This window comes from Heterocephalus glaber, unplaced genomic scaffold (genome assembly GCF_053883595.1).
Source record: "Heterocephalus glaber isolate CG9 unplaced genomic scaffold, H.glaber_assembly_v1.0 deba00001457, whole genome shotgun sequence".
NCBI classification, from domain to species: Eukaryota; Metazoa; Chordata; class Mammalia; order Rodentia; family Bathyergidae; genus Heterocephalus; species Heterocephalus glaber.
The window spans coordinates 21,832,578-21,844,667 of record NW_028258305.1 but is presented as its reverse complement, the minus strand read 5'-3'; the positions used below and the strand labels follow the sequence as shown (position 1 = coordinate 21,844,667).

The window sequence follows — 12,090 nt, the reverse complement described above, 5'->3', positions numbered from 1 at the left end:
ATCTGAGTAATTGTTTCTGATTTCATTTTTCCCAGATCCTCTTTTGTTGCCAGTTCAGAGAGTCCAGGTGGTTGAGTATCAGAGTGTTCCATCTCATTTCCCTTTGGGGTTGCTGTAGGTGATCTGAAGTCTGTTTTTGAGGCTTGTTTATGTGTCTTTTCATTTCCACGGGGTGGGGGTTGCTTCTGGCGCCCACGTGGCTCACCTTCTCTGCCCTAGGAGCTTGGGATGGCAGCGGGAGAGCTTCCTTCTGGGTGCTGGGACTGGCTGAGCTTCACTGCCCTGGAAACCTGGGATGGAGGCAAGGGAGCTTCCTTCCAGGTGCTGGGACCAGCTGAGCTTCACTGCCCTGGAAGCCTGGGATGGAGGCAGGGGAGCTTCCTTCCAGGTGCTGAGACTGGCTGAGCTTCACTGCCCTAGGAGCCTGGGATGAAGGCGGGGGAGCTTCCTTCCAGGTGTTGGGACTGGCTGAGCTTCACTGCCCTAGGAGCCTGGGATGGAGGCGGGGGAGCTTCCTTCTGGGTGCTGGGACCGGCTCACCTTCTTGGCCCTAGGAGCCTGGGATGGCAGTGGGAGAGCTTCCTTCTGGGTGCTCGATTTGATATATTTTTGTGGTACTGGGGATTTGAACCCAGGGCCTTTGCACTGAGCTACATCCCAGCCCTTTCTTTTCTTTTCTTTTTTCTTTTCTTTTTTTTTTTTTTGACACAGGCTTTCAATAAATTAAGCTGCCCAGGCTGGGCTCGAACTTGTGATCCTCCTGTCTCAGCCTCCACAGTGCTGGGATTATAGGCATGCACCACCATCGCCAGCATGTTATTTTATCTTTTTAAAGGGTTTCCTGGACTTGCTTTCATTTGGGATTCAGCAGATGAGACAGATCATTCCAGCTTTCAGCTCCTGGTTTACTTTAACACAATGCCCTGCTCTGCCAAAGGCTGTGATGGTGACACTCGGGCTAATAGTACCACCAGCTCAGAGCTTTGGTTCGGTAGAGGTAGGAGAGCCTGTGTCACCAGCTGGCAGAAGGACTGCGCCTGTGGTGCTGGGTAGATGCAGCATGTCACAGAGCATGTGATTTCCCAGCTCTGTGGACTCAGCTCCAGACCGGGTGGTAATTGTGTCTGCCGGTGGGGCCAACAGCAGGAGTGGAACATGACAGCGTCATCCTCCCAGGAGGGAGGCTCTGGGCACAGATGCTGTGGGAGGCTTCTTTCCGGGCCGATTGTTGGGTCGTAGGCAGCAGGCCTGGAGGCTCACTCCTTGGCAGAGGGAGAGGCTGTCTCTGAGTCAGGGCTGAGCAGGGCCTTGGATGTGTTGCTCAAGGAGCATGTTCTTTGCAGAGAAGAAGCACCCAAGGACTGGGTTAGGGGCCTGGGTTTTGCTTTGGTTGTTTGTTAAGCAAAGCTAACCTAGGGCCTCTGAGGGCGTGTGTGAGGCTGTTGACCACGTCCCTTAAGGTACTTAGAGGCAGGGAGGAGCCGGGTTGATGTCAAAATGTTTCAGTTCAATTTGGGCCTCAACCCCCTGTCTGTGTGCATTGGTCAGCTTTACCTGCCATACGTGGGCCTTGCTCAGTCTTCCCATCTTCAAAATGGGATGATAGAACACCAGATTACGAGAATGACATGATGCCAGTTAGGAAGTACCTCTTTCCTTCTTTTTGGGTGGAGCCCTGTCTGGTCCAGGGTTGGATAAGAGGAACAACAGGGCTGGGCCGAGGTAAAGATCAGTGCCATACGAGCCCTGCAGCCAGCAGAGGGTGGGGACTAGGCTTGCATCTTGCCAGGTTAGGAGGGGTGGACCAGGGCCCCAGGAGGCAACTGGAACACAGGCAAGCAGCAGCTGGGGCACTGGCTGTCAGACTCAGCCGTGGCTCTCTGGGACCCTGTGGAAGGCCATCCACCTTCTGGGGCTCAGGGTCCTCATCTAGGAAGAGGGGTCTCTTGTTCATCTGCACCCCCTTTATGGGGTTATGTGAGGTGGTATAGGATGATGGGCATGGGAATTCTGCTCCCAGAAGGGAGCTGCACAGCACACACTTGGCTTGGCTTTCAGTGGCCCCACCTTCCAGGGAGGTGCAGATTCCCGTGTGTGTGCCTCATGGGTACTTGTCCATAGAGCAGAGTGGGCCCCACTGCTACCAGCCTCTCAGATGCATATGCTGAGGATCATTTGTTCACCACTGACCAAGTCAAAGGAGGCCATTTGTTTTGGTGAAAAGGAAAGATGCTTTTGCTTTATTCCAAGCTAGCTCTGAGGAGATGGAGGCACCTTATTTGCCTCAGATCACCATCTTACCATGTCCAGGTGTGGTAAGGTCTTTCATAGCAAGGAACGTGAGAAAGGAGAACACAGTGAGATGGTGAGCATCCCAGACTGTCATTGCTCTTAACGCTGACCTCTGGGGGCCAGCACCTGCTTATCATTTCCGCTACGAGGAGGGAGTTCTGGCCGTGCCCAAGGATGCCACTTGTCTCTGTAGGGAGAAAAGTAATCTAGCCGCAGATTTAGCTCAGTGGTTCCGCTGCCTGCTTTGCAAGTGCAAGGTCCCGATTTCAATCCCCGGTACCAAAAAAAAAAGTAATCTAACTTTTAAAGTTCCCCTTTTACAATGCCGGTTACACTGCTGGCAGTGATGGGGTAGGGAGGGGGGTATTATTTCTTGGCTTCTCCTCTGAACCACAGAAGCTTGACAGTGAAAGCTCTTTAGCCTAGGAGAGGTTGCAGGATGTCCCTCCAGAATGCCAGAGGGACAAAGGCTAGGAGTGGAGACAACAAGTTGAGTCCTGCCTAGGGTTAAATGGATCCCTAGAGGGAGAGAGCTTGGGGGTGGGCATGGAGGTCATGGCAGCAAATGTTAGGCAGGAAAGGCAGGGAGAAGCCTAGGGGGCGGTATTCTGCCAGTTGCCCATGAATGAGGAGGAAGACGAGGAGAAGGCTCCTCAGTAGCAGCATATTACTTTGGGGTGGCAGGTGCATTTACTGTAGTTGGTCTGGAGGCTTTCCTAGTGAAAGCAGGAATCAGACCCTGTAAAGGTGGAAGGGAAAGTATGTGGCTGAGACCAGTTCTAGAAGCTGCTGCTGCTGGGAGCCTGGGGGTGCTCTGTGGCCTGGGAGCAGTGAGGGAAGAGAGAGAGGCCTGCTGGGGTGTGCTAAGGAAGGACTAGGAGCCCCTCAGTGTCTGAGACCCTCACTTTGAAGCCTGCTCTGGCCCCTGAGCAGCACACTAATTCCTACTCCTGGGCCACTCAACCGCCAGTCCCCATGACTTCTTTCTGCCCTGCAGTGTCCTGCCCTGCCTTGCTACCATGGTTACATACAAAGGCAATGCCCAGCAGCCACCTCAAGTATTTCAAGGCGGCCTTGCCCCTAACCCATAGTAACCACTGGGCACACCCCTGCTTCTGGCTGTCCTGGGGCCGTGGCAGGGGTAGGGGGGCACCTTCCCACTTGGCACAGGTGCTCCTTTGCATAAGAACTAAGGACCCTCAAGAACATGCTTTCCCTGCTGACTGCCTGTTGGGGACTGGTCACCAGGAGGAGGATTTGTGCCTGCAGTCGTCTCTTCCATTGTCTTTCTTCTGACCTAATTAACACCCACCTCTGAAAACCCACCTTTCCCTCATCCCGGAAGCACCTTCACAGGCCTGTCCTCTTAAAACCCAGGTCTAAGGTGGTTGGGTTGAGGAGGAGTTTACGCACTAGCCCAGAATCTTCCTCTCTGGGGTGTCACTTACTCTGCCAAGATGGATTAGTGAAGTTCTTAGCAGGAGGCTGTGCTAGGGGTTTGGGATTTACAGATGACAGGGCCTTGTCACACAAAAGTGGATGAAGCAGCCACAGGTGTAGGGGGCCTGGGTGTGTGCTGGTGAGAAGGTGTCCAGGTTGACAGAGGGAACCCAGCACGACCAAATTCAGTCCTTGGTGGCCTTTGGGAGCAGCAGGGAGGAGCCTGCCAGGTGAGCAGCCACGGAAAGGAGTGAAACTTTACCCCTAGGGCAGTGTTGAGTTTACTACTCACTGTCCCCTGAACACAGCTGATAGCACAGGAGCAGATCCCAGCCAGGATTCCCAACCCTGCCCCATGAAAAGCTGGACCTTACAGACCACCTGGCTCTGCCCTTCCATCCTGACCTCTCCCACTGAAATTCTAGGTCAGGTTGCCCGCAGGCAGACATCCTTCAGCCCCCTCCCTGGGTCTTCTTGAGGGCCAGTCCCTGTTTCCCATGTTCACCATCCTCTGCTGCTTGATGGGCCCTCCCTGAGTGTCCAGAGCCCAAGTTGCTGGAGGAGGAGGAGTGGGGAGCCTCACTGCTGGGGCGGAGCACAGGCTGTGTTCCTGCGTGGCTCAGGGAGACAGCCCTGCCAACCTCTCAGAATTTCTTCTTTCCCTCTCCCACGTGCGTGGATGGGTTTCCTCCCTACCTTTTCTCCCTTCACCCTTTGGAGCACCCTGGCCAGCTCCTGTCCACCAGGCTGGCTCCAATGTTCTGCCTTTCTGGAGCTTTCCTGGCATCTCCAGGACCTTCTAGGCATCTGTCCTGGAGAGGGACAGTTCCATGGTCAGGAGCCAAGGATAGGTCAGGGACAGACACCGGTGATGGAGAGGGGCAGCAGGTGAGACTGGAGAGTGAAAGTTGAGCTCCCTTCCTGTGAGTGAGCAGTGGAGCCCCCAACCTGGTAGCTTCTTGTATTATCTGATGCTCTTGCTGTGATTGTGGAGGACTGCAAACACAAGGAACATTCCAGAAAACAGCTGGCCTGTACACCTCACCAATGCCAGTGGTGTGAAAGAGAGGCTGGGGGCTTCTTCCACGTGAAAGGAGACTGAGGAGGACACAGCCCCCCACATGCAAGGCATGATCCCAATTGCATCTTGGAACAGGGAAAACTAAACTGCTACAAAGGATAAAAGTAATTATTATTATAAAGTAGAAGCAAAGCAAAGATGCTAAATGTCAACAATTGACACATCTCCATGAAAGGTGTATGGTCGTAGCAGTATTCTTGCAGTATTTCTGAAGCTTTGAAATTTTGCCAAATCACAAATTGAGTTCCAGGATGTTGAGCCCTCAAGAGTGCAGCAGTGCAAGGTGATAGGTGGGGGCCTGCAGGGACAGGCACCTGCTTATCTTCTGTCCTTTCTCTATCAAACGACGTTCTGCCTATAGGCAACTCGGGACGTGGTGCTGAGCCGCTCGCCGGAGCAGAAGGAAGACCGAAGTGAGAGCTTGCGGAATGCTGCTGCCATCTATGACCTCCTGAGCATCACGCTGGGCAGAAGGGGCCAGTATGTCATGCTCTCCGAGGTATGGCCCAGAGCCGGGTCGGAGTAAAGGGACTCAAAGGGAACCATCATTTATCCCTTCCTCACTTGTTGCTTTGATGTTTGGCCTTTTTCTGGCCCTGTGACCTTGGCAAGTCCCACCAGCCTCAGCTTCCTCCTCAGTGAAGTGGGAGTAGTTAGGGACCCTGTCTCAAGGTTGTGACCCCTGTCATGCACGGGAATAATAAATGTTAGCTATTATTTTTATTGGATGTGTACAATTTGAAAGCACTTTTGTGAATCTTATTTCTTTTGCTCTTTACTATGGCCCCATGAAATCATCCACATGTTCTGGAGGTGGAAACCAAAGACTAGATGGAGGAGACACTTCACAGGGTCATCCAGCATGCCAATCACAGGGACTGGGTTACCCCCGGGTATCCACAGGAACCAAGTGCAGAGCTCCTCAGCCTCCTGAGGGCAGTAACTTGGACAGTGGTTACCCTGGAAGGGGATAGGATGGCTGGGCCGAGAGGAGATACTGACAGTCTCTCCCTCCCCAGTGCCTGGAACGAGCCATGAAGTTTGCATTCGGAGAATTTCACCTTTGGTACCAAGTGGCCCTCTCGATGGTGGCTTGTGGGAAGGTAAGGCCCGAGTTGCTGGGATTGCACCCTCCTGCTCCTCTCTGAGCAGGCAGAGGTCAGGGGGTGATCTAAAACTGTGGTCCAGCAGCAGCAGGTGTGAGTGGGTGCGGAGGGCCAGAGACATGAAAGATACCCTATGTGACTCCCACATACACGTGTGTGTTACACTTGTTACATGTGTGTGTGTCTGGGTGCGGGTGTGAGTCTAGATATCTTTCTCTGAGAGTGTTGCATACTGGTGCTTCTGCTGTGAATCTGTGGTACAGGTGCATGCATGGGATGTGTTGAGGGGGGGCTTCTCTGCCCCCAAGTGTAGCATCAAGAAAGGGCCTGCCTGTGAATTAGGCCCTTGCCTTAGGGAGAAGGGGAAGGGAGAGTGCAGCAGCAGGACCCACGGGAGTGTGGAGGAAGACCGGCAGGGTGGATATGGCCAGGGTTTAAAGCCACAGGGATGGGGGAGGCAGGCTGCCCAGAGCCAGGGGCACTGGGGCAACATTCGCTCTCCAACCACCCGGCCCCTGAGCCAGCACCCCTGATTTTCTCTCGGATCAGAACTATGCTTATATAAGCCTCTATTTTAAGCAGTGACATGAAAGGAAAACCTTTCTGGAGCTGAGTGCTGAGGGTGTTGGGGCCGAGGATACTCTGAACACAGGAAATAAGGTGGCAGGAGATTGCAGATGGCTCCGAGAGCTGTAAATACCCAGAGCCCTTTTGTGGGGCTGAGGGAATCCCTCGCCCCCAGCCCATCTGTGCCCTGTTCCATTTCTGGCCCAACAGCCATCTCTGAGGAGGGCCCTCCCGGTATGCCAGTGCCGCCTCCAAGAGTGGAAGGTTGCCAGCCAGCTCTGGGCCTCAGCAGCGGGGCTGGCCAGGACCTAACATGCAGGGAGAGGCAGGGGCCACTGTTGAGGATCAAAGGAGCCTCCCCGTCCCCTTCTGCTGGGCATTTGTCTCTCCAGTCCTCCACCCACCATTCGGGCCACCATCAGAGTACCTTGAAGTCACAGCATGGTCTGTTGGTTGTGTGCTCAGCTGGGTCTTGTCAAGGATTAGGGAGAATTCAAAACACAGACAGGAGAGGTCCCAGCCCTCTGAGATTAGGAGGCCCTGGTGGGATGTGGATGGGTGGAGGCCAGTACAGGGAGCAGCATGCTAGGCAGGGGGCTGCCTCAGCAGAAGTGGAGGGGCTGGAAAGATGAGCCGTGGGGTGACAGGGATAGGTGAGGAGGATGTGGGGATGGAGCTTACGTAGAACCTGGCACCCAGTTCATAGCAGTGTGGGGCATCTTCCTGCCTCCAGCAAACAGAGAAAGCACCTCTAATCTTATACCATGGACTGGGAGAGACCTGGGGCCAGGGCAGTGGTTTGCAGCCTTCTGTGGGTCCTGGACCTTGGGAGGAACTAAAGAAACTTCCAGGCCCTTCCTCATAAAAGTACAATGCACATGGAAATTAGCTTTAATTTTTAAGGGTGCTTCTCTAGGCCTCCAGGCTCGGGAAAAGATGTCATGGTCACCTGGGAGAGAAAAGCTCTTCCACCTCTTACAGAGAAGCAGCTAGGCTCAGAGAGATCTGGAGACAGCCTGGCACCCTCCCAACATCCAGGGAACTGGTTGCCCATCCTGGCTTCTTCATATAAGGAACCGGCCTACAGACAGGGAGTTGGGTCAGGTAACTTCTTCCTGTGTGAGGCTTGTTGGGCTGGAGACACTGGGCTTCACCCACCCGTGCACTTGGCGCAGCAGGAGATGTTCTGGAGACCACTCTCCACACCCCCAACCCCAGGAGTCCCACATGCCAAGTTAGTTGGCTGGTGCCCAGGCAGCTCTCAGAGGGGTGGCCAGAGCTTGTCTTTGCCAGGGGCCCAAGGTGGGAATCCAGGTTCTGAGCCTACCAGAAAGTGAGGCTGGACAGTTGCAAATACACCTGGCCTTTCATCCTATAGGAAGAACCGATGAGTTCCATGGCATGATTTAGGTTGTTCCTTCTCTTGGTCTCTATGCAGCAATTGCATTGGCTGTGTTGCTAGGTAACCAACATGACAAGAAAAAAAAACGTCTGCTACGTCTGCTGAGTCCTCAGATTGCTCCTTAAATAGCAGTGTTTTCTGGTCTGTGTGGGGGTGGGGTGGGAAGGGTGGGGTGGAATGAAGAGGGTCAGGGTGAGAGAATCCTAGGTTTCAAGGATCCCAAGGTCAGCTGTCCAAGGAGGCTGAAGCACTGCTTTAGGCTTGCCAGGTGTGTGCAGGGAGGGCCTTGGTGAGGGCTGGGAGTGACATTCCCAGGAAAGGGTCTCCAGACAGCCCTCTTCACTGCAGCCTACACTGAGCACCCTGTGCAGTCTCCCAGTCTGTTGGAGTCAGGCATTTGCTGGCACCTTCTTATGCTCAGCCTTCTACCCTCTTGTCTTGTGAGAGAGTAGTAGGGAATGGTGGCATTTGTCTTCTGTTCCCAACCTTTCTGTGATCTCCCAGGGGAAGGAGCTATGGCTTTATCCCCCTTCCCATAGTGATGTCACAACCACTAGCCCAGAACTGCAGTTGGCCTCATAAGTCTGAAGTATATTAGTCCTTTTTCTGTTACTATAATAAAATACCTGAGGCTGGTAAGGAAAAGAGGTTTATATAGCTTGTGGTATTGGTGTCCAAGGACTTTGATGTAGCATTGACTTCTGTGATAGGGACCTCATGGCAGATGTCATCTTGACAGGAATGTGTGCTGGTGGGAGAAATCACAGAGTGGGACAGGAAGCCAGAGAGAAGGGGCTTGCCTTGCTCTTTTTATAGCATTCCTCTTGCAAGAACTAACCAGGGTCCCACAAGATTTACATCCCTGCTGAGGCAGTGTTCCAATGAATGACCTGACCAACTCCCGTTAGGCTCCATCTTTTAAAGGTTCCACCACCTCAGCGCTGCCACCTGGAGACCAAGGCTCCAGCATATGAACCCTGTAGAGACATGCACAAACCATGACCAAGCAATACTAAGTATTGGTCAGCTTTCCTGTATCTAGGACAAAAAACTGACACCCACAGCCTAAAGGAGGAGAGGTTTACTTTGGCTCACAATTTCAGAGGGTTCAGTCCATTCATAATTGCCTGGCTCCAAGGCAGAAATGGTATGGGGGAAGGGCCTGGTGAGGAAAGCTGCTTATGTCATGGTGACCAACAAGCACACAGAGAGAAAGGAGGAGCCAGGAACAAGAATACACCCTTCCAGGGTGATTTAGCTCAGTGGTGCCGCCGCCTGCCTTGCAAGTGCAAGGTTCTGAGTTTGATCCCCAGTACCGCAAAAAAAAAAAAAAAAGAATACACCCTTCCAAGTCATGCCCCTAGTGACCTGCCTCTTCTGACCAGCCTCCAAACACATGAGACTTTCGGGGGACATTTTAGATCTAAACCGTAACAAGCACTGCACCAGAACTCAGGGAAATCTATGGCAGCTAGGTCGCAAAAGCTCTTCCTTTGGAGGTGGAGAGGCGGGGTCTGGGGTGAACACAGTCCAGCTGGGTCTCAGTTGTGCATCTGGCAGCCACTCACACCCTGCTGGGGGCAGTTGAACCCCCGAGAGCCCCCTTTCCTCAATGGCACCCCAAGTAATGGGAGCATGGCCTTTAGCAGTACTAGTTACACACATACACCTACCTACCTCAGGATCTCACATGTGTGGAGGGTAACAACCGAGTGCCCTGGAAAATGTTGGAATCAGTCAGAAGGTTCTTACCCTGTGTGTTCATGTGTGTGCGTGCACAGCAGGGAAACTGGCCTCCTCTCTGCCCAAGATAGGCACCATAAAGGCCATAAAAGGTTAAGACCTGAGGACTAGGCTGTGCACCGACTTCAGCTCAGCCACTTACAGGCTGGCTGTGTGGCTTTAAAACAAACTTCTTCTCTGCATTTTACTTTGCTTACCTGTAGAGTAGGGTTGTAGTACTTACCTGTGAAAATTCAGAGACTTCATGTTTACAAAACAATTAGAACAGGGGTCAACAAATTTTGGAAAGGGTGAGACAGTAGGCGTTTTCAACTTTGCAGGCCAGTCCATCACAGACAGCTCTTTCACTCTGCTTTTGCATCTTGCAAACAGCCACAGACAATACATAAGTGAATAGGCATGGCTGAGTTCCAGTAAAATTTTATTTACACAAATAGGTATAGGGTCAGCCTTGGCCTACATCTTGCCTTAGAGCATTGCCATTCCTGTTGGTGTGGGTAACACCCTGGCCTACACCAACATGCTCCCCCCACCGGCCTCCCTTCACTTGGCCAAGTCCCTGGAGCCCTGAGGAACCCTACAGTCCTGCCAGAAGATTGTCTCAGGCCCTGCCAGCTTGACCTCTCCCCTTCGTCTCTGTCAGCCTTTGTGTACCCTCCAGGTCCCACTCTCCTGTCTCTCCGTGCCCATTTAGAGAGCCCCTTCTACCACCAAAATGACTCAAATTTGGAAAGCTTCCATCTGTTGTCACTTTAGCTATTGTCATGTCACCTTTTCCCTGCCTTCTGCTAAGGCAACTAAGCTGTTAGGAGTTTCGAGCTCAATCAGTGCCCTCTTCCCAGCTGTGGCAAGGGTCATGGCATCCATTCTCCAGGTGAGGAAACTGAAGCACAGAGAGGGACCTGCCTGCCAGCACACCCTGGACTCCTCCGCTGGGGCCGCTTCCTGACGCTTGGGAGTAAAGGCATGCAGCACTGGGACTGGTTGTTAGGGGACCTCCCCTGCCCAGTCATGGAGCTCCAGCAGCCAGTGATGGTGTACCCTGCTCTTGCTTCTGCAGTCAGCCTACGCTGTGTCGCTGCTACGGGAATGCATGAAGCTACGCCCCTCGGACCCCACTGTGCCCCTGATGGCTGCCAAGGTCTGCATCGGGTCCCTGCACTGGGTGAGTGTGGTGTAGGGCTGGTCAGGGAGGGGTGGGGGGCAACAGATGGGCACGAGGTACCAGGATGAGCCTGGTTTGGCATGGAAGTGAGGCTACTGGTTGTGTGTGTGGTTGAGGGAAAGGTTTCTTAGAACCCGCTGGCCCCAGTCTCCACGGCAGGTCCCCTCACTCAGGACAGCGTCATGTTTGCAGTTCTTCCGTGCAGTGTGGTCTCCAGAGTGTCACATGGAGGGAAAGTGAGTTGCCCTCATCTGCCCAGCAGTGGGGTTCGTAGGCAAGACCTTGGAGTTGCCTGGACTGACATTATCTCAGAGGTTTTAGGTGGCCTCACATCTAATACATGAGAGCTGGCCAGGCTGATGCTAGGGTCAGGCCTTGCCCTTGGCAGAAGTGAACCCGTCTCCTTGCTCTTTTTGGTGGGGAGTGGGGCAGTACTGGGGATTGAACCCAGGGCCTTTCTTTTGAGCTACATCCCCAGCCATTTTTTAAATTTTGAGACAGGGTCTTGCTAAGTTTCTAAGTTGCCCAGGCTGGGCTTGAACTTATGATCCTTCTGCCTCAGCCTCCCAGTGTGTGGGGATTATAGGTGTACACCACTATACCTGGCTCTGTCTTCCTTGCTTTTGGCTACAGTCCCATCCCTGGGCTCTGCTGCCTGCTCCCTGCCCTCTTCTAAGGCAGCTAAGCTTTAGGAGGCTGCAGTTCAAGCAGTGTCCTCTCCACACCCCTCACCTTTACTGCAAGACCCAAGGACATTAGTATCTTAGAGCAGGGAGAGAGTACAGACCCAGGAGTCCAGGGCCCTGGGCCAGGTCGGCTTGACTGAAGCTCCAGGCCTGTGGATCTCTTGGGCCCAGGGTACTGGTACCAGGCCGGGGGTACTCTGTGTGAATAGCTACTCAAACTGGGAGCTCACTTCTGGACAGTCCGAGCTTCCTTAAGTTCCAGTCTGCCTCCTGATGTCAGATTGGTTCTGTTTCTACCCTCTTGATGACAAGAACAAGTGCCTGTCCTCCCCACATCTTGGCTTCCTCCCTCCATTTCTCCTTTAGGCTAAATAGCCCCAGTTTCTTCATCTACATTCTGGGCCCATGCTCTCCTAGAGTGAGTGCTTTGCCCAGAGTCGCCCTTCCTGACTTCTGTGAGCCTGACACCCCCAGTCCATCCCTCACTGCTGTGGACCCAACTTGCTCTAAGGCAGCAGGGCCCAGGCTCCAGGTGCATCCAGCAGATGCTTCTTAGTTAGCAGCCTTGACAACACCTCCTGCCACTCTCTCCTCTTCTGTGTCTAGCA

General features: G+C 53.4%; 1 protein-coding gene and 1 long non-coding RNA gene across 3 annotated transcripts in view; one reads left to right on the top strand and one right to left on the bottom strand.

Annotated features, from left to right (window-relative positions):
* Ttc7a (tetratricopeptide repeat domain 7A) overlaps window positions 1–12,090 on the top strand; it is a 117,700-nt gene that overhangs the window by 51,999 nt on the left and 53,611 nt on the right. The window contains exons 9-11 of the mRNA XM_004839401.3: window positions 5,175–5,312; window positions 5,833–5,916; window positions 10,692–10,796. Of these exons, the coding sequence (XP_004839458.1) occupies window positions 5,175–5,312; window positions 5,833–5,916; window positions 10,692–10,796 (327 nt within the window). The remainder of the gene's footprint in view (window positions 1–5,174; window positions 5,313–5,832; window positions 5,917–10,691; window positions 10,797–12,090) is intronic.
* Window positions 5,307–8,372, bottom strand: LOC110347969 (uncharacterized). Of its 2 annotated transcripts, XR_015453136.1 has the most exons (4): window positions 8,296–8,372; window positions 7,814–7,944; window positions 6,914–7,567; window positions 5,307–5,495 (listed from the first exon to the last, which is right to left on the bottom strand). It is a non-coding gene; the product is annotated as an uncharacterized LOC110347969 (long non-coding RNA). The 2 variants fall into 2 exon arrangements; XR_002392921.2 differs by having other exon boundaries at window positions 7,814–8,361.